Source organism: Bos taurus, chromosome 13 (assembly GCF_002263795.3).
Source record: "Bos taurus isolate L1 Dominette 01449 registration number 42190680 breed Hereford chromosome 13, ARS-UCD2.0, whole genome shotgun sequence".
Classification (NCBI taxonomy): domain Eukaryota; kingdom Metazoa; phylum Chordata; class Mammalia; order Artiodactyla; family Bovidae; genus Bos; species Bos taurus.
The window spans coordinates 39,749,140-39,768,588 of record NC_037340.1 but is presented as its reverse complement, the minus strand read 5'-3'; the positions used below and the strand labels follow the sequence as shown (position 1 = coordinate 39,768,588).

Sequence of the window (19,449 nt, the reverse complement as noted above, 5' to 3'; positions counted from 1 at the left end):
TCTTGGCCTGCCTGCCACCTCTGAAGCCTGTTCTTGATGCATAAAGTCAAAACTGGTCCATCCCCACACCTGCTTGATCACATAGAACATCTGTTAAAATACAAGTTCCCAGGGCCCCCCATGGGAACTTTCTCCTTCCATATGTCTACAAGGTCTGGGAATCTACATCTCCAACAAATGCTCTAGGTGATTCTTATAATTCAGCCAAAAAGCGAGCACTAGTACAGAACCGGGCTGAAAAACACCTCGAAAGGGTCAGAGTGACATATACTAGTCACTGCGGGCCACATGGTCCCTGTCACGGCTACTCAAAGTTGCCACTGTAGTGACAAAAGAGAGACGAAGCATAAATAGGTGAGCATTACTGTGTTCCTGTAAAGCTTTATTTTCAAAAGCAGGTGGATCTGCTTTGACCTGAGAGGCTAGAGCTTGCCAACCTCTGGTCTAGAATATTCCTCTGATTCATTCTTTTTATTAATCTACATAGGCAAGGTATGTGAGGTGTTGAAAAAAAATCTTTTCAAGGGACTCTCTCAGGTGTGGGAAGAAAAAGGCCCCTTTAAAAACAAACTAATAAATAAAGTAAAACAACTTACCAAAACACCAACGTTTCTAGGAAGGAAATTCCAACGTTGGATGCGCCAACGACAACAATCTTGGCATTGACAGTTATTTTAGGTTCCAACGATAGTTTTCTGTTTGTATGGTTCAAGGCATAACTCAACTGGAAAAAAGCACAAAGAGGAAATGGACTTGAGGAAAACATAGCTGAGTCTGCATTCCCAAATTGGCAATTGCTTAACCAGAATATTACCAGCACAGCAAACTGAAAAATGCCCCTGCACAGCCCTGAGGAGTTTTACAGGAAGGAATGTCAAATAAATGAATGTAAGAATATGGGAATATATGTAATACCTAGGCTGGTGCACATCAAAATGCTTAATCTAGATCACTTTTTGTCTTATTATTAACAGATGTTTTATATTGAACTGAGGCCATCTATGACTAGATATGATAAGGTGAATAATCCCACAGGAAGACAGGCAAGCTGCACCCTGAGAAATTGTAGTTTCATCAAAGACCTAAATCTTCCCTTCTGTCTAGGGTTTTCTTGAAACTGTGAATGACTGGATTACAGTAGCCGGGTTTTTGATGAAAAGTATTCAGTTCAGTTCAGTTCATCTCAGTCGCTCAGTCGTGTCTGACTCTTTGCAATCCTATGAATCGCAGCATGCCAGGCCTCCCTGTCCATCACCAACTCCCAGAGTTCACTTCGACTCACATCCATCGAGTCGATGATGCCATCCAGCCATCTCATCCTCTGTCGTCCCCTTCTCCTCCTGCCCCCAATCCCTCCCAGCATCACAGTCTTTTCCAATGAGTCAACTCTTCGCATGAGGTGGCCAAAGTACTGGAGTTTCAGCTTTAGCATCATTCCTTCCAAAGAACACCCAGGACCGATCTCCTTTAGAATGGACTGGTTGGATCTCCTTGCTGTCCAAGGGACTCTCAAGAGTCTTCTCCAACACCACAGTTCAAAAGCATCAATTCTTCAGCGCTCAGCTTTCTTCACAGTCCAACTCTCACATCCATACATGACCACAGGAAAAACCATAGCCTTGACTAGATGGACCTTTGTTGGCAAAGTAATGTCTCTGCTTTTCAATATGCTATCTAGGTTGGTCATAACTTTTCTTCAAAGGAATAAGCATCTTTTAATTTCATGGCTGCAGTCACATCTGCAGTGATTTTGGAGCCCAGAAAAATAAAGTCTGACACTGTTTTCACTGTTTCCCCATCTATTTCCCATGAAGTAATGGGACCAGATGCCATGATCTTCGTTTTCAGAATGTTGAGCTTTAAGCCAACTTTTTCACTCTCCTCTTTCACTTTCATCAAGAGGCTTTTTAGTTCCTCTTCACTTTCTGCCATAAGGGTGGAGTCATCTGCATATCTGAGGTTATTGATATTTCTCCCGGCAATCTCGATACCAGCTTGTGCTTCTTCCAGCCCAGTGTTTCTCATGATGTACTCTGCCTATAAGGTAAATAAGCAGGGTGACAATATACAGCCTTGACGTACTCCTTTTCCTCTTTGGAACCAGTCTGTTGTTCCATGTCCAGTTCTAACTGTTGCTTCCTGACCTGCATATAGGTTTCTCAAGAGGTAGGTCAGGTGGTCTGCTATTCCCATCTCTTTCAGAATTTTCCACAGTTTATTGTGATCCACACAGTCAAAGGCTTTGGCATAGTCAATAAAGCAGAAATAGATGTTTTTCTGGAACTCGCTTGCTTTTTCCATGATCCAGCTGATGTTGACAATTTGATCTCTGGTTCCTCTGCCTTTTCTAAAACCAGCTTGAACATCTGGAAGTTCACGGTCCACGTACTGCTGAAGCCTGGCTTGGAGAATTTTGAGCATTCCTTTACTAGTGTGTGAGATGAGTACAATTGTGCAGTAGTTTGAGCATTCTTTGGCATTGCCTTTCTTTGGGATTGGGATGAAAACTGCCCTTTTCCAGTCCTGTGGCCACTGCTGAGTTTTTCAGATTTGCTGGCATATTGAGCGCAGCACTTTCACAGCATCATCTTTCAGGATTTGAAATAGCTCAACTGGAATTCCATCACCTCCACTAGCTTTGTTCGTAGTGATGCTTTCTAAGGCCCACTTGACTTCACATTCCAGGATGTCTGGCTCTAGGTGAGTGGTCATACTATTGTGATTATCTGGGTCATGAAGATCTTTTTTGTACAGTTGTTCTGTGTATTCTTGCCACCTCTTCTTAATATCTTCTGCTTCTGTTAGGTCCATACCATTTCTGTCATTTATCGAGCCCATCTTTGCATGAAATGTTCCTTTGGTATCTCTAATTTTCTTGAAGAGATCTCTAGTCTTTCCCATTCTGTTGTTTTCCTCTATTTCTTTGCATTGGTCACTGAGGAAGGCTTTCTTATCTCTTCTTGCTATTCTTTAGAACTCTGCATTCAGGTGCTTATAGCTTTCCTTTTCTCCTTTGCTTTTCTCTTCTCTTCTTTTCACAGCTATTTGTAAGGCCTCCTCAGACAGCCATTTTGCTTTTTTGCATTTCTTTTCCATGGGGATAGTCTTGATCTCTGTCTCCTGTACAATGTCACGAACCTCATTCCATAGTTCATCAGCCACTCTATCTATCAGATATAGGCCCTTAAATCTATTTCTCACTTCCACTGTATAATCATAAGGGATTTGATTTAGGTCATACTTGAATGGTCTAGTGGTTTTCCCTACTTTTTTCAATTTAAGTCTGAATTTGGCAATAAGGAATTCATGATCTGAGCCACAGTCAGCTCCTGGTCTTGTTTTTCTTGACTGTATAGAGCTTCTCCATCTTCGGCTGCAAAGAATATAATCAATCTGATTTCAGTGTTGACCATCTTGTGATGTCCATGTGTACAGTCTTCTCTTGTGTTGTTGGAAGAGGGTGTTTGCTATGACCAGTGCATTTTCTTGGCAAAATCTATTAGTATTTGCCCTGCTTCATTCTGTATTCCTAGGCCAAATTTGTCTGTTACTCCAGGTGTTTCTTGACTTCCTACTTTGGCATTCCAGTCCCCTATAATGAAAAGGACATCTTTTTGGGGTATTAGTTCTAAAAGGTCTTGTAGGCCTTCATAGAACCATTCAACTTCAGCTTCTTCAGCGTTACTGGTTGGGGCATAGACTTGGATTCTGTGATATTGAATGGTTTGCCTTGGAAACAAACAAAGATCATTCTCTCATTTTTGAGATTGCATCCAAGTACTGCATTTCAGAGTCTTTTGTTGACCATGATGGCTACTCCATTTCTTCTAAGGGATTCCTGCCTGCAGTAGTAGATATAATGGTCATCTGAGTTAAATTCACCCATTCCAGTCCATTTTAGTTTGCTGATTCCTAGAATGTTGACGTTCACTCTTGCCATCTCCTGTTTGACCACTTGCAATTTGCCTTGATTTATGGACCTGACATTCCAGGTTCCTACGCAATATTGCTCTTTATAGCATCGGATCTTGCTTCTATCACCAGTCAGATCCACAACTTCGTATTGTTTTTGCTTTGGCTCTATCCCTTCATTCTTTCTGGAGTTATTTCTCCACTGATCTCCAGTAGCATATTGGGCACCTACTAACCTGGGGAGTTCCTTTTCAGTATCCTACCATTTTGCCTTTTCATACTGTTCGTGGGGTTCTCAAGGTAAGAATACTGAAGTGGTTTGCCATTCCCTTCTCCAGTGGACCACATTCTGTCAGCCCTGTCCCCCATGACCTGCCTGTCTTAGGTGGCCCCACAGGCATGGCTTAGTTTCATTGAGTAAGACAAGGCTGTGGTCCTAGTGTGATTAGATTGACTCGTTTTCTGTGATTATAATTTCAGTGTATCTGGCCTCTGATGCCCTTTTGAAAAGGGGGGAAGTTTATGAAAGTTAATGAAAAAGTATTAACTCTATTCAATTCTGCATCCCTCATAGCATCTGGAGCACAGTAGGTGTTCAGTGATATTTACAGAATGACAAACGTGTTGAATAACTAAAGCATATTGGATAATAAGGCTTGTTCAGTCTTTCAAATAACTGAGGGTCAGGGAGGACTCTTAGAAACACAGAGAGTCACAGATGATTGTTTTAATGCCTGTGTTTGAAAAAATGACCTGGATTGATTTGTTTGGTTCACTTTCCTGCAGAAGCTTCAGTGGGAGCATGAAATGAACAAGGGAAGGTTTTACTAGAAAGAAGCGACGGGATACTCTTGAAAGAATGTCAGACTAGAAAAATCAGAAGACCTTGCTTCCCGTTTTTAATTCATAAATTCAACAAACATTTTAATCTGATGCTTCCTGTGTGTCCAGACAATAACAGGGTTTGCAGCTGACTTCTCATCAGAAGCAATGGAGGCCAAGAGTCGGTGGAGTGATGTCCACAACAAAGCATGTCTCTTGTTCAAGTTCTTATTACATTAGCATTAACTCATCCTCTAGGTTAGAGACCTTCAAATCTAGTAGACCAAACCAGTTTTTAATTTTCCCAAAATCCTGAGACATCACGAGTTGGAAGTTTAACAGTGAAACCCTGTGGAAAGCTAAGCTCCCACTTACTTTTTAGTGCCTAAGGCAGCATGGGGGCGTGGGTTGCATGCTTTGCAATTCACCCAGGAACATATGTGATCTAGAGGATAAATCCTCTCTCTCCAGCTCAAGCTAGCCCAGCAATACGAGGTAGGAAAATGTCTTGAGAAAAATAAAGTATTAATAGAAATCCAAAACAATGTTCCAAGATTTTAGACTCTCCCCATAATTAACATTGATGGTGTCTCCCAGCATCTATTTCACTCTCTCCCACATCTAATGAGGCAAACCATGGATTATGGGAAAAGACAATCCACTCCCATCTGGTTGATACAAACCAGGTTGTATAATCCCACCCTCCTTGCTCAACAATGACCCGGAATAGACATGTGACCTCTGCTGGCATAATCAGAGTGAAGCTCAGGACTTCTGTGTGATGATTTAAGAAGAAAAGCCTCTTGCCTTCCAGATGGCTTGGGGTATGTAAAGCCTGAAACAGTACAGTCATCATGTCACCAAAAGGGAAATGATTCTGGGATGAAGCTCCAAGTGAATAACAAAGAAATAGAACAAGAATTCCTTTCAAATCCTACCTGAACCCCATGCTATCTTTGGGCTCTTCAGTTACAGGAGCAGTAAGTATTAGTCAGCTATTGCCAAACAGTGTTACATAACAAACTGCCCCAAAGTGCAGTGGTTTAAAACACCGCCATCTATTTTGACTCAGGTAACTCTGAGTCATCAGGAAGAAGGTTGATGTCAGTGGGATTCATCAGGGTTTGGCTTCACTCTGCAGTTTTCAGTTTGGCCTCACATGGCTCTCCTTTTTTAATTTATCTATTATTGAGGTAGAGTTAATGTAAAATATAAGTTTCAGGCGTACAACTGAGTGAATCATGATTTTTAAAGGTTACACTCCATTTATAGTTATTATAAAATATTGGCTATATTCCCTGTGCTGTACAATATATTCTCATAGATTATTTTACTTTTTTTTTTTTTACTAAAATTCTTATTTCATATTGGAGTATAGCCAATTAATAATGTTTTGATAATTTCAGGTGGACAGCAAAGAGACTCAGCCACACATATATATGTGTCCATTCTCCTACCTATCTTATCTTTTTTGGTGACAGAGAGCTGGGTCTGTCCTTCTCATGGCAACACGAAAGTGCAAGAAGGGTGAGTGAAAATAAGAAATATCTTTGCAACCCCATGGACTGTAGCCCATCAGGCTCCTCTGTCCATGGAATTTATCAGGCAAGAATACTGGAGTGGGTTGCCATTTCCTCCTCCAGGGCATCTTCTCAACCCAAGGACTGAACCCGCATTTCCTGTTTCTTCTGCATTGCAGGCAGATTCTTCACCTGCTGAACCATCAAGGATGCCCACTTATTTCTCAATAAGGTATTAAAAAAATATTGTGCATGGCCAAAGCAAGCCACAAGGCTGAGCCCAACACCCAAGAGATGGGGAAGCAGACTCCCCTGGAGTGGGAAGAATGTCAAACTCACACACAAGGGTGCAGCCCAGGGAAGGAGGAAGTGCTGGGGAGAAAGATGCAACCCGTCCTGTTTCCTTGATGGTTAGGCCAGTTTGTTTCTTTTACATGCAACTAAAAACCTCCTAATGGAGAAGGCAATGGCACCCCACTCCAGTACTCTTGCCTGGAAAATCCCATGGACAGAGGAGCCTGGTGGGCTGCAGTCCATGGGGTCGCTAGGAGTCGGACACGACTGAGCAACTTCACTTTCACTTTTCACTTTCATGCATTGGAGAAGGAAATGGCAACCCACTCCAGTGTTCTTGCCTGGAGAATCCCAGGGACAGGAGAGCCTGGTGGGCTGCCGTCTCTGGGGTCGCACAGAGTTGGACACGACTGAAGTGACTTAGCAGCAACAGCAGCAAAAACCTCCTAAACTAGATAGACTTTCTGAATGACAATAATGAATATACCATTTAGGTGAAAGAGTATCTAGTTAACCCTGGTACATCTGGCTGCCAAAGTGGACTGTGTTCTGATTAACTTGCAGGACAAGCCTTGGCAGCAGCAGAGTCTGGTAGTTAGAGGGAAGAAAACAGAAAGCATAGCCCGTGGTATGATGGCATCTAATCGAAGATCCAATTAACAGACTTAAGATGCAAGCATCTTCACAGAGGTCAGAACCCAAGATTCCTTCCATAGGAGGTGTGTTCAGACATTCCCCTCTGCTGTCAGGAAGTGTACGCGGACACTGCAACACGGGCAGTCATGAAATTCCCTGGTAAAGAATGATACCTCATTTATGAAACAGCTCCTGAATCAAAGATACAAAGGCGTCTAGGGAACAGAGCAGAATGGCTTTTGTTTCCCTCACAATAGCTTTAACACCAACAGCTGCCAGGCCTCAGAAATCACCTTTCTAACCGCTGAATACACACAGTGGCCTCAGGTGTCAGCAGTTAGCATCAGTACCCACAAGGGTGGGTGTCTCGGGAGAGCAATCAGGCCTCACAATGGTTCTCGGGAAACCCAATTTTGTGCCCAGGCTTTAATTAAAAACATATTCATCATTGGGTATGAAGAAGTAACCTGAAGAAGCTACATTTTCCTTTTGTTAGGATAGGCGATTTTTAAATACCTTGAAAAATAAAACATTCTTTCCAGCCTGGAAATGTCTTTCAGTGACAACTGCAAATGAAGACGGCTTTCAAAGGGTTTGTTTTGCCTGTAAGCTGGAAGCTCGAGGCATTTTTGGAAGAAAGCACAATGTGTCCTTCCTTTATGTTCCTTCAAACTACAGATTTTCACAGCGAAGAAAAACAGGTATGTAAGACCCTCTGAGCCAAGCCAGGTTTTCCTTTTCTTGGTCTGAACATCTACTAAAGATGTGCTGTGCCCTGGAGATCCTGCTTTAGATGCTTGTTTCTGTTTTTATTTCCTTAATAGCAAAGTAAAAACACAAGCTCTATCTATTGACTCATACCTTATAGACAGAAATTAAATGTATTTTGGAATAGTAACGTATCAAAGATGAAACAGAGGAGTGTCTATAGGCCGTCCCACTATGTACTGTACCAGTCATAATATGGGTGAGAGGTCAGAATCTTACCTCCATGTTCTTTTGAGACATTTATGATTCTGTTTTCCTAATGGCATTAAATGAGCATTTTTAGACAAAGGGATGATTTTAAATAGAGAGATGAATAGGTGCCCCAGCAAGATGGGCTTCCCTGATAGCTTGGTGGGTAAAGAATCCGCCTGCAATGCAGGAGACCCGGGTTCGATTCCTGGGTCAGGAAGATCTGCTGGAGAAGGGATAGGCTACCCACTCCAGTATTCTTGGGCTTCCCTTGTGACTCAGGTGGTAAAGAATCCACCTGCAATGCGGGAGGACCTGGGTTCAACCCCTGCATTGGGAAGATCCCCTGGAGAAGGGGAAAGGTTACCTACTCCAGTATTCTGGCCTGGAGAATTCCATGGACTATACAATCCATGGGTCACGAAGACTTGGGCACGACTGAGTGAGTTTCACTTTCAGCAAGAAAGAATAAACCATACAGCATGTATAAGTTGAACTTTTAAGGCTAAAAGACAAGTCCCTTAAAATAGATTAGGACTCTCGTAATGAGTTTAAAACACAAGCCTTAAGTTCCATCCCTGAGAAGGGAGAAGAAAGAATGGATAATATGGGAAATTCTCTCGGTTTGGAAATTCTAGAGCCGGGGTGAGGTGGGGAGGGGAGAGAGTATGAAGGTTTCTGAGAGAAGTGATGATAAAGGTCATGTGGCGGGCTGTTGAGATGAGAAAATAGGGAATAGAAATGAGCATGTGCTTAAATTTTAAGCTATTTATCTGCAATCGCCTATAAACTTCTGAATCAGAACACCTTGTACAAGTGAGAGCGTGACTCATAGAGGGCTTTCGTCCTTCTATTAATTCATCTGGTTGGTCTGCTGCCCTAGATTATTTGCTTCCTGGAGTCAGAAGCTACATCTTTGTTTTCTGAGGCCTTGTTCAGTTTTAGTTTAGCTTTTGTTTTATCTGAACAATTCCTGCCACATATATTTGGACATTTGATCAATGATGAAAGGACGGATAGGCTGATTTTTCATGAGCCCTTCTTAAAGGGTGTTGATATAATTTCCACTGATTCAAAATATTTCCTTTGGTGTTTTCCAGCTGCTTAAATGGCCAAACCAATGATTTAGATATAATTAGAGCTTTGCTGTTGTTTAGTCACTAAATCGTGTCTGATTCTTTTGCGACCCCATGGACAGTATGTAGCCTGCCAGGCTTCTCTGTCCATGGGATTTCCCAGGCAAGAACACTGGAGTGCGCTGCCATTTCCTTCTCCAGGGAATCTTCTGGACCCAGAGGTTGAATTCACATCTCCTGCACTGGCAGGCAGATTCTTTACCAGTGAGCCACCAGGGATGCCCCATAATAAGAACTACTCAGGATAAAATTTGTCTGTTTAGTAAAAACGATACTGATATACAAGCTCAAGTGCGTTTATGCCATGATTCACATACATTTGTCAAGAGATCTTAAAGACATGGTTTTGAATTGTATGCATATGCATTAATTGTTCTGTGTGTTCAAAAAAACTAGTCAAAATATAACTTAGTCTGTTATATACAGACCTGAGTTCTGTGTTTTCATAACTGGTTAAGTTTCTCTTTTGCACTTAGAATGAGTTAGAATCACAACAAAATCATGACTGAAACTCAATTTCAATAACAGATCCAAAATCAGAAGTTAATAAAATTATAAACAGGCCATTAAACTAGAAAGCAGTGACAATAAATACAAATGGTCCTATAAAATAAACCAAATTCTTACTAAAATGCGACATGACAACATCTATGGTGAATTTTTTCCGATGACACCATTTCATTTGGGGGTGACGTTCAAACTCCAGGATCACTGGACTAGGCATCATTAGCCTGGAGGCAAGGTTTGGGCTTGTTTTCTTAACTCTGCTACTGGTTGAAATTCTGAGCCTCTTTTCCTTAAAAATCAGTTTCCTCAGGTGTAAAATGGAAGTAAATTACACAAGCCTCTGCCTTCCTCAGCAGGCAAACATGGAAACTATTCATTAAAAAACATCGACAAATACTTGGAGCTTTTCAGGCAAAGATGTTACACAAGGTAAAATTGCATATCCTCTCTTCCATCTGCAATATGAAAGGCAAATCTTCGAAAACACATTTTAAAAGGGCGAAACAAGGAGCTCCATTTTCAGCTCCACACCCATGTGTATCTATTTTTTCTTACAGAAAGCGTCCAAAGACTTCAAAGGGAGCTCTGTCCAGGCAAGAAAATGGAAGATGGAGAGATTCAAAGCCATTAGAAATAGAGTTTCTGAAATTCTTAATAAGCCTATTTTTGCCTTACAAATGTAATTTTTTTCCTCCTTACACTTTTCCATTCTCTCTCTTCTTTTTGAGAACGCCCCCCAACTTTCCCCCAATTTGATCAAGACGAATAATGACAGGTTGACAGTGCTATAAATATCGGTGTCTGTTTCAGAGTTCAAAGTTCACAAACTGGCCTCTTGGGGGCAAAGTATTGCAACATTTACCAAATAAACAAAGAGTAAGGAGATTCAATGAATGAATGAACAAGATTCAATAAGTGGGACATCTCTTCCACAGATTAACAATGTGATTTTGAAAAGTCATTAAAAGGCTCAGAAGCAAGGTAGGAATGCCATCACCTGTCCCAGCACAGCCTGAGGGGGCTGTCAGGACAACGCCATGGTTTTCAGCCTTGTTTTCTGAAGGATTCCCTAACCTTCCTTTCTCTTAGAAAATGGGCACCTCTACCACTTCCTGCAGCTCCAGCACTTAGGGAGAATGCACACTGTTATGTCTCTGGCGTGTGCTGAGAGGGATGACTCTGGGACCCCTTCTGACTTGCTTTCCTAACACGGGGATGAGTGTACTCAGAACCGTGCAAAGTGGGGCAAGGGGTGAGCTGGGGTTCCTACAGGATCCCCACTGTTGCCCCAGGTACACGGTAAAGTCAGCAAAGTGAATGAGGCCCTAATTTGGCCTTTCAAAATTATTCATAACTCTACCCATGATCCCAATATCCATTGGAAGGACTAATGCTGAAGCTGAAACTCCAATACTTTGGCCACCTGATGTGAAGAACTGACTCATTAGAAAAGACCCTGATGCTGGGAAAGATTGAAGGCATGAGGAGAAGGGGACGACAAAGGATGAGATGGTTGGATGGCATCACTGACTCAATGGACATGAGTTTGAGTAAACTCTGGGAGTTGGTGATAGAGAAGCCTGGTATGCTGGAGTCCAAGGGGTTGCAAAGAGTCAGACACGACTGAACAACTGAACTGAACTGAACTACCCATGAAGAATTCTTATTTCTTTAAAGAATAATCATGCCTTTAACTCCTTTACATTCTTCACATTATCCTAGGCAAACAGTGGAAGCTTGAGCCCTAGCTAAAGAAGAGGGTTCCTGGACTTCCCTGGTGGTCCAGAGGTTAAGAATTCTGCCAATGCAGGGGACACCATTTGATCCCTGGCCCAGAAAGATCCCACACGATTCAGGGCAACTAAACCCATGCACCACAACTACTGAGCCCACCTGCCCTACAGCCCGTGCTCTACAACAAGAGAAGCCACTGCAATAATAAGCCCACAAACCACAGTTAGCCCTCACTAGCCTCAACTCGAGAAAATCCAAGCACAGCATGGAAGACTCAGTAAGGGATAAACAAATAAATTTTGTAAAAATTAGTAAAAAACAAAATTTTTTTTAAAAGAAGAGGGTTTCTGTCTCAGTTAGGGTTGGACTTGGCTGCATACAACAGAAAATGCAGCTTAAACACAAAACAGTACCTTTAATAGGATAGAAAATAATTTCTCTCTTTATGAAGAAGAAATCTGGAAACACATAGTCCAAGGCTATTGAGGCAGAGTCAGACTTCTACCTGCCTAATTCCCCATCCTAGTGCATGGCTTCTATCCTCAAGGATGGCCCAGCATGGCTGCCAGAGATCCAGACAGCATGTCCTCATTCCAGGAAGCAGGAAGGAGAAGGGAGGGAAAAAGGGCCTTCCTTCCAGTAAGCCACAGCCTTTAACCAACCTTTTCAGACACCTTTTCAGCAGTTCCAACTACTACTTCTATCCCAGTGGCCAAAACTAAGTCATATGGTCATGCCTAATGCAGGGGCTCTAAGAAACACATTCTCTTTGTTGGGGCATTGCTGCCTGTAACAAAATTGAGATCTTATTACTAAGGCAAAGCGGGAGAAAGGATAGTGGGGCTGACTTGTAGTCTTTGCTGTAATTCTTTGCCACCGTGTGTGCTCACTCAGTCGTGTCCCACTCTTTGCGGCTCCATGAACTATAGTCTGCCAGGTTCCTCTGTCCATGGGATTCTCTAGGCAAGAATACTGGACTGGGTTGCCATTTCCTACTCCAGGGGATCTTCCCAACCCAGGGATCAAACCCACGTCTCTTGTGTGTCTGCACTGGCAAGCAGCTTCTTTACCATTAGCGCCACCTGGGAAGCCTGGCTATAATTTAGTAAGCTTCTATTCAATGGGTGAGTTTCTTTAACTTGCATTTTTAAAATACTTTATCCATATTACACCTGGAATATTTAAAATATTCCATCTCTCCTACAGTCATACCCTCCACCTGTTCATTATCACTATTTGCAAACGTTTTAAAAATTCAAATTATTGCCACCCCATGACATTCACTGGCAACCATTCTTACACATTTATATCTGGGGTGTGGGGAAAGTGTTTTGGAAGTTGAGTGACTTTAATGGATTTCACCAGTTCTAGGGTGCACATTTTTTCCACATTAGCATCCCTGAAAACAGCATCATGGTCAAGGTCATCTTAGCTGTTGAGGTCAGCCAGGTAGCTGCAGTGACACAGTGTGCAGTGCTGGGCACAGGTGACTTGATCAAGGCTATTCACTGTCGTCATTTCCAGAGAGTCATATGCATTATGTGACAACATGGGATGAGTTTAACTGCTGCTGACAACACCTTCAAAAAGATTACAGCATGATTTGGCATCGAAATGAACACTTATTATGTTCCCATGAAGGCCTGGAAACCACACAGCAGGGTGCAAATTTGATATTAGTGAAGCAAATATTAGTCATTGGAGAGAATGGCTATAATTCCATATTTTCTTGCAATGCAACAATCGAGTGCTTTATGGGAGCAAATCAGGGATGATAGATGCCTACAAGTAGACAACACTGTGTCATATTTTCTTACTGAGACACATGCAAAAGTTTTTTTCTTTTCGCATCCCACAGCAAACAATGCAATTGAAGGGAACATAAATTGGCTCTCCTCTCTGAATAGATGAAAGAAATTTCAAAGCAATAAGACTTGTATGATCGATTTGTATGCTGTTCAGGGCTCTCATTAAGACACTGTGTCATAGTTTGGCCATGTTTTTTTCTTAATAGTACATAAAGTAAGAGTTTATCTTATAATAATGACATCTCATGTATATGCTAAGTTGTTTCAGTCATGTCCGACTCTTTGCGACCCTGTGGACTGTAGCCCACCAGGATCCTCTTGTCAGTGGGATTCTCCAGGCAAGAATACTGGAGTGGGCTGCCGTGTCCTTCTCCAGGGGATCTTCATGACCCAGGAATCAAACCCGTGTATCTTATGTCACCTGCATTGGCAGGCAGGTTCTTTACCACTAGCACCATGTGGGAGGCCCATAATAATGGCATCTTAGATTTGATAAAGGTGATTAAATTGACTTGTTTTTAATTAAATAACATCTTGAACCAGTAGCTCATATTATAACCACGGAAAATATGGTTGCTTTGATGCAATACTCCAACAGAGGCAAAGGGAGACCCACATTTGGCTTTTCAGAGACCCAGAGACTCACTGATTCCCCAACTTGAGGATGCACATCCTCAAGGGAGGGATGCACATCCCTCCCTTCCCATCTGAAGAGGTGCTGAGTGTTTAGAAATGTCTTCTGCACTCCTCATCACACCCAGCAACTCCTGTCTGTTAAGGTTCAGCCACTTGACACTAGAGTTATCATCATACAATGTCAGCCAGAAACTGGAGAAATGACATCTCTGGGGTGAACAGACAGCAAAAGGTAGGCCAAAAGCAAATCCATGTCAGAGAAATGGTTTGTAGAATCAATGACCTGACCTGTATTGCTCTAAAAGCACAAATCACTATTATATCCATGTCTCTTGAAAAAAACTCATTGACTTAATGTCTTAGCTGCCTAACCACTCTCCACCTCTAGAGCCACATGAGAGACCCATTTGTCATGGAATAAAATGAAGGCTTGGCCTCAAAGGTTTTGAAAATACTCAAATTCAAAAGCAATGAAAGGCATTGTTCCTGTCAAAGAATGCCCTTCTGAAAATTATGACATTTTACTACAAGTATCCAAGGATAAAAATGGTCCTCTCCATTTTTGAATGGGCTCCCCACGTGGTGCTAGTGGTAAAGAACCCACTTGCCAATGCAGGACATATAAGAGACACAGGTTTGATCGCTGTGTTAGGAAGATTTCCCTGGAGGAGGCCATGGCAACTCACTCTAGTATTCTTGCCTGGAAAACTCCATGGACATAGGAGCCTGGTGGGCTACAACCCATATGGTTGCAAAGAGTTGGACATGACTGAAGTGATTCAGCATGTATGCATACATATACTGAACACAAATGAATATATGTATGTTTATAACATAGAATTTGAATGTCTTAATAATTAGGTGAGGAATCAGAGAAATATATGAGTGATAAGTTTATTCTCTTGGGGTTCTCAATGCAAGAATACTGAAGAGGTTTGCCATTCCCTGGAGATCAGTGGAAAAATAACTCCAGAAAGAATGAAGGGATGGAGCCAAAGCAAAAACAATACCCAGCTGTGGATGTGACTGGTGATAGAAGCAAGGTCTGATGCTGTAAAGAGCAATATTGCCTAGGAACCTGGAATGTTAGGTCCATGAATCAAGGCAAATTGGAAGTGGTCAAACAGGAGATGGCAAGAGTGAATGTTGACATTCTAGGAATCAGCGAACTAAAATGGACTGGAATGGGTGAATTTAACTCAGATGACTATTATATCTACTACTGCAGGCAGGAATCCCTTAGAAGAAATGGAGTAGCCATCATGGTCAACAAAAGAGTCTGAAATGCAGTACTTGGATGCAATCTCAAAAACGACAGAATGATCTCTGTTCGTTTCCAAGGCAAACCATTCACTATCATAGTAATCCAAGTCTATGCCCCAACCAGTAATGCTGAAGAAGCTGAAGTTGAACAGTTTTATGAAGACCTACAAGACCTTTTAGAACTAATACCCCAAAAAGATGTCCTTTTCATTATAGGGGACTGAAATGCAAAAGTAGGAAGTCAAGAAACACCTGGAGTAACAGGCAAATTTGGCCTAGGAATACAGAATGAAGCAGGGCAAAGACTAATAGAGTTTTGCCAAGAGAACACACTGGTCATAGCAAACACCCTCTTCCAACAACACAAGAGAAGACTCTACACATGGACATCACCAGATGGTCAACACTGAAATCAGATTGATTATATTCTTTGCAGCCAAAGATGGAGAAGCTCTATACAGTCAGCAAAAACAAGACTGGGAGCTGACTGTAGCTCAGATCATGAATTCCTTATTGCCAAATTCAGACTTAAATTGAAGAAAGTAGGGAAGACCACTAGACCATTAGGGTATGACTTAAATCAAATCCCTTATGATTATACAGAAATAGATTTAAGGGATTAGATCTGATAGACAGAGTGCCAGATGAACTATGGACAGAGGTTCGTGACATTGTACAGGAGACAGGGATCAAGACCATCCCCATGGAAAAGAAATGCAAAAAAGCAAAATGGCTGTCTGAGGAGGCCTTACAAATAGCTGTGAAAAGAAGAGAAGCAAAAAGCAAAGGAGAAAAGGAAAGATATTCCATTTGAATGTAGAGTTCCAAAGAATAGCAAGAAGAGATAAGAAAGCCTTCCTCAGTGACCAATGCAAAGAAATAGAGGAAAACAACAGAATGGGAAAGACTTAGAGATCTCTTCAAAAAAATTCGAGATACCAAGGGAACATTTCATGCAAAGATGGGCTCGATAAAGGACAGAAATGGTATGGACCTAACAGAAGCAGAAGATATTAAGAAGAGGTGGCAAGAATACACAGAACAACTGTACAAAAAAGATCTTCATGACCCAGATAACCACGATGGTGTGATCACTGACCTAGAGCCAGACATCCTGGAATGTGAAGTCAAGTGGGCCTTAGAAAGCATCACTACGAACAAAGCTAGTGGAGGTGATGGAATTCCAGTTGAGCTATTTCAAATCCTGAAAGATGATGCTGTGAAAGTGCTGCACTCAATATGCCAGCAAATTTGGAAAACTCAGCAGTGGCCTCAGGACTGGAAAAGGTCAGTTTTCGTTCTGATCCCAAAGAAAGGCAATGCCAAAGAATGCTCAAACTACCACACAATTGCACTCATCTCACATGCTAGTAAAGTAATGCTCAAAATTCTCCAAGCCAGGCTTCAGCAGTACGTGGACCGTGAACTTCCTGATGTTCAAGCTGGTTTTAGAAAAGGCAGAGGAACCAGAGATCAAATTGCCAACATCTGCTGGATCATCGAAAAAGCAAGAGGATTCCAGAAAAACATCTATTTCTGCTTCATTGACAATGCCAAAGCCTTTGACTGTGTGGATCACAATAAACGTGGAAAATTCTGAAAGAGATGGGAATACCAGACCACCTGACCTACCTCTTGAGAAACCTATATGCAGGTCAGGAAGCAACAGTTAGAACTGGACATGGAACAACAGACTGGGTCCAAATAGGAAAAGGAGTACATCAAGGCTGTATATTGTCACCCTGCTTATTTAACTTATATGCAGAGTACATCATGAGAAACGCTGGGCTGAAGGAAGCACAAGCTGGAATGGAGACTGCCGGGAGAAATATCAATAACCTCAGATATGCAGATGACTCCACCCTTATGGCAGAAAGTGAAGAGGAACTAAAAAGCCTCTTGATGAAAGTGAAAGTGGAGAGTGAAAAAGTTGGCTTAAAGCTCAACATTCAGAAAACAAAGATCATGGCATCTGGTCCCATCACTTCATGGGAAATAAACGGGGAAACAATGGAAACAGTGTCAGACTTTATTTTTTTGGGCTCCAAAATCACTGCACATGTGATTGCAGCCATGAAATTAAAATACACTTACTCCTTGGAAGAAAAGTTATGACCAACCTAGATAGCATATTGAAAAGCAGAGACATTACTTTGCCAACAAAGGTCCATCTAGTCAAGGCTATGGTTTTTCCTGTGGTCATGTATGGATGTGAGAGTTGGACTGTGAAGAAAGTTGAGCGCTGAAGAATTGACGCTTTTGAACTGTGGTGTTGGAGAAGACTCTTGAGAGTCCCTTGGACTGCAAGGAGATCCAACCAGTCCATTCTAAAGGAGATCAGTCCTGGGTGTTCTTTGGAAGGAATGATGCTAAAGCTGAAACTCCAGTACTTTGGCCACCTCATGCGAAGAGTTGACTCATTGGAAAAGACTCCGATGCTGGGAGGGATTGGGGGCAGGAGGAGAAGAGGGCGACAGAGGATGAGATGGCTGGATGGGATCACCAACTCGATGGACATGGGTTTGAGTGAACTTCGGGAGTTGGTGATGGACAGGGAGGCCTGGTGTGCTGCAATTCATGGAGTTGTAAAGAGTCGGACACAACTGAGCGACTAAACTGAAGTTTATTCTCTTGAGAATTTTGTTAAATGAAAAAGTTGTATAGTTATTTGTTTGCACTTCCTAAAAAAATGATTTATAGAAAATATGTCAGGTATCATCTGTCTGAATGTTATTTGATTAAAGAAAGAGGACTTCAGGCTTAAAAACATTTGGTTTAAAACATTAGGTTTAAAAACATTTGCATTTAATATCCCAGAAGCAGACTGGAATCTACCCTTATTCTCATAGAAGCAACTTACAAATATTCAGCAAAGAGTTTCTATGACATAGAGTAATTTCCCCAGTGAGGAAAGCAACTCTGGGAAAAAACTGTCTGTATGAAGTCAATGTTCTAGCAAGAAGGCAAGTCTGACTTGTTGGTGGAGAAGGCAGTTGGATTCATGGAGTGATTCTGGGGATAGCAGGATAATCCATCCAGAATCCTGATGCCTGAAATTCTGCCATCAAAAATTTGATATAGACCTTAAGTCAACAATTTCAATCCAACAGACACATATTGAGCATCTCCCATGTGCCAAGCACTGGCCCCAGTGCTGGGGTAAGAGTGAGGCACGGCTCCTGTCATGAAGGAATTCTCATTAAGTCAGGAGACATGAGTAAACTAAGAAAACGCGGCATGTGTGATTAAAGGCAGTGTACCAGGAAGCTATGGCTGTGTAACAAACCAGTCCAAGATTGAGAGGATTAAAACAAGTGTTCATTGAACTCATGATAGGAGGGAAGTCAGGATGGTCTTCTTCGAGGAAATGACACTGAGCTTGATTTAGAAGGATCTTTCCCAGGTGATAGGCAAGAGAAAAAACAACTTTCCAGATGGGATGGCAGGGGGAGCCAGTGCAAGAATCTGGAAGAGTGAGGTATCCCACTGAAAAACAGATTAGGCTCTACAGATGCATTTGCAGATGACGTCCTGAGAAGGGAGAGTGGACAAGGTAGGCAGACGCAGAGGGGACACACAGGGAGGAGCAGGGTCAGGAGAGCCTTTGGGCATTTCTGGGCACAGAGCACAAAGGGAAATTTCTGTTTCCCTGGGAATAAGCTATTTGCTTAGGTCAGGTCCCTGGCTATTTGCACTGCTGGTTCAGGTCTCCGGTTCATTTGCCAGGAAAATGGCAGCAGTGGGGAAAGCACTCATTTTCCTGAGAACTCCTGTCCAAGCGAGGGCTATTCTACAGATACAACTTTTCAATCTAGCTGTGTCCCCGCCATTTCTTTATTTTCATTCCTGGGTCTTTTCACACACTCCTGAAAGCAAACTAAAACTCAGGGCTCTGCTGTGCATGTCTGAGGTGTGCCTTCATGCACACATGTAGCCTTTCAATCAGGCTCTGTACTTCGAATACTGACATTCGACAGTATTCCAGAGCTGCTCTGAAGAAATTAAGAACATTCTCTTTCATCTCGATGCAGACAATGGTGTGTATTCTTTTGCACGACTTGACATTTCTGTGCACTGAAATGAAAGGTTCACTCAACTTCTGAGAGCAACAAACAAGGGCTGTTGTGAAAAAATAAGCCTTTCTGAAAATTCCTATGGAGAACGCTAAGGCTAAAAATAAAGTTCAAAGGACCTTGATCAGAATCTATGGGCCAGCTTTTTGGT

At 42.1% G+C, this 19,449-nt stretch overlaps 1 protein-coding gene across 1 annotated transcript in view; it reads right to left on the bottom strand.

The window, feature by feature from the left end:
- CFAP61 (cilia and flagella associated protein 61) overlaps positions 1–19,449 on the bottom strand; it is a 246,527-nt gene that overhangs the window by 106,914 nt on the left and 120,164 nt on the right. The window contains 1 exon segment of the mRNA XM_059892834.1: positions 597–724. Coding sequence (XP_059748817.1) covers positions 597–724 — 128 coding nt within the window.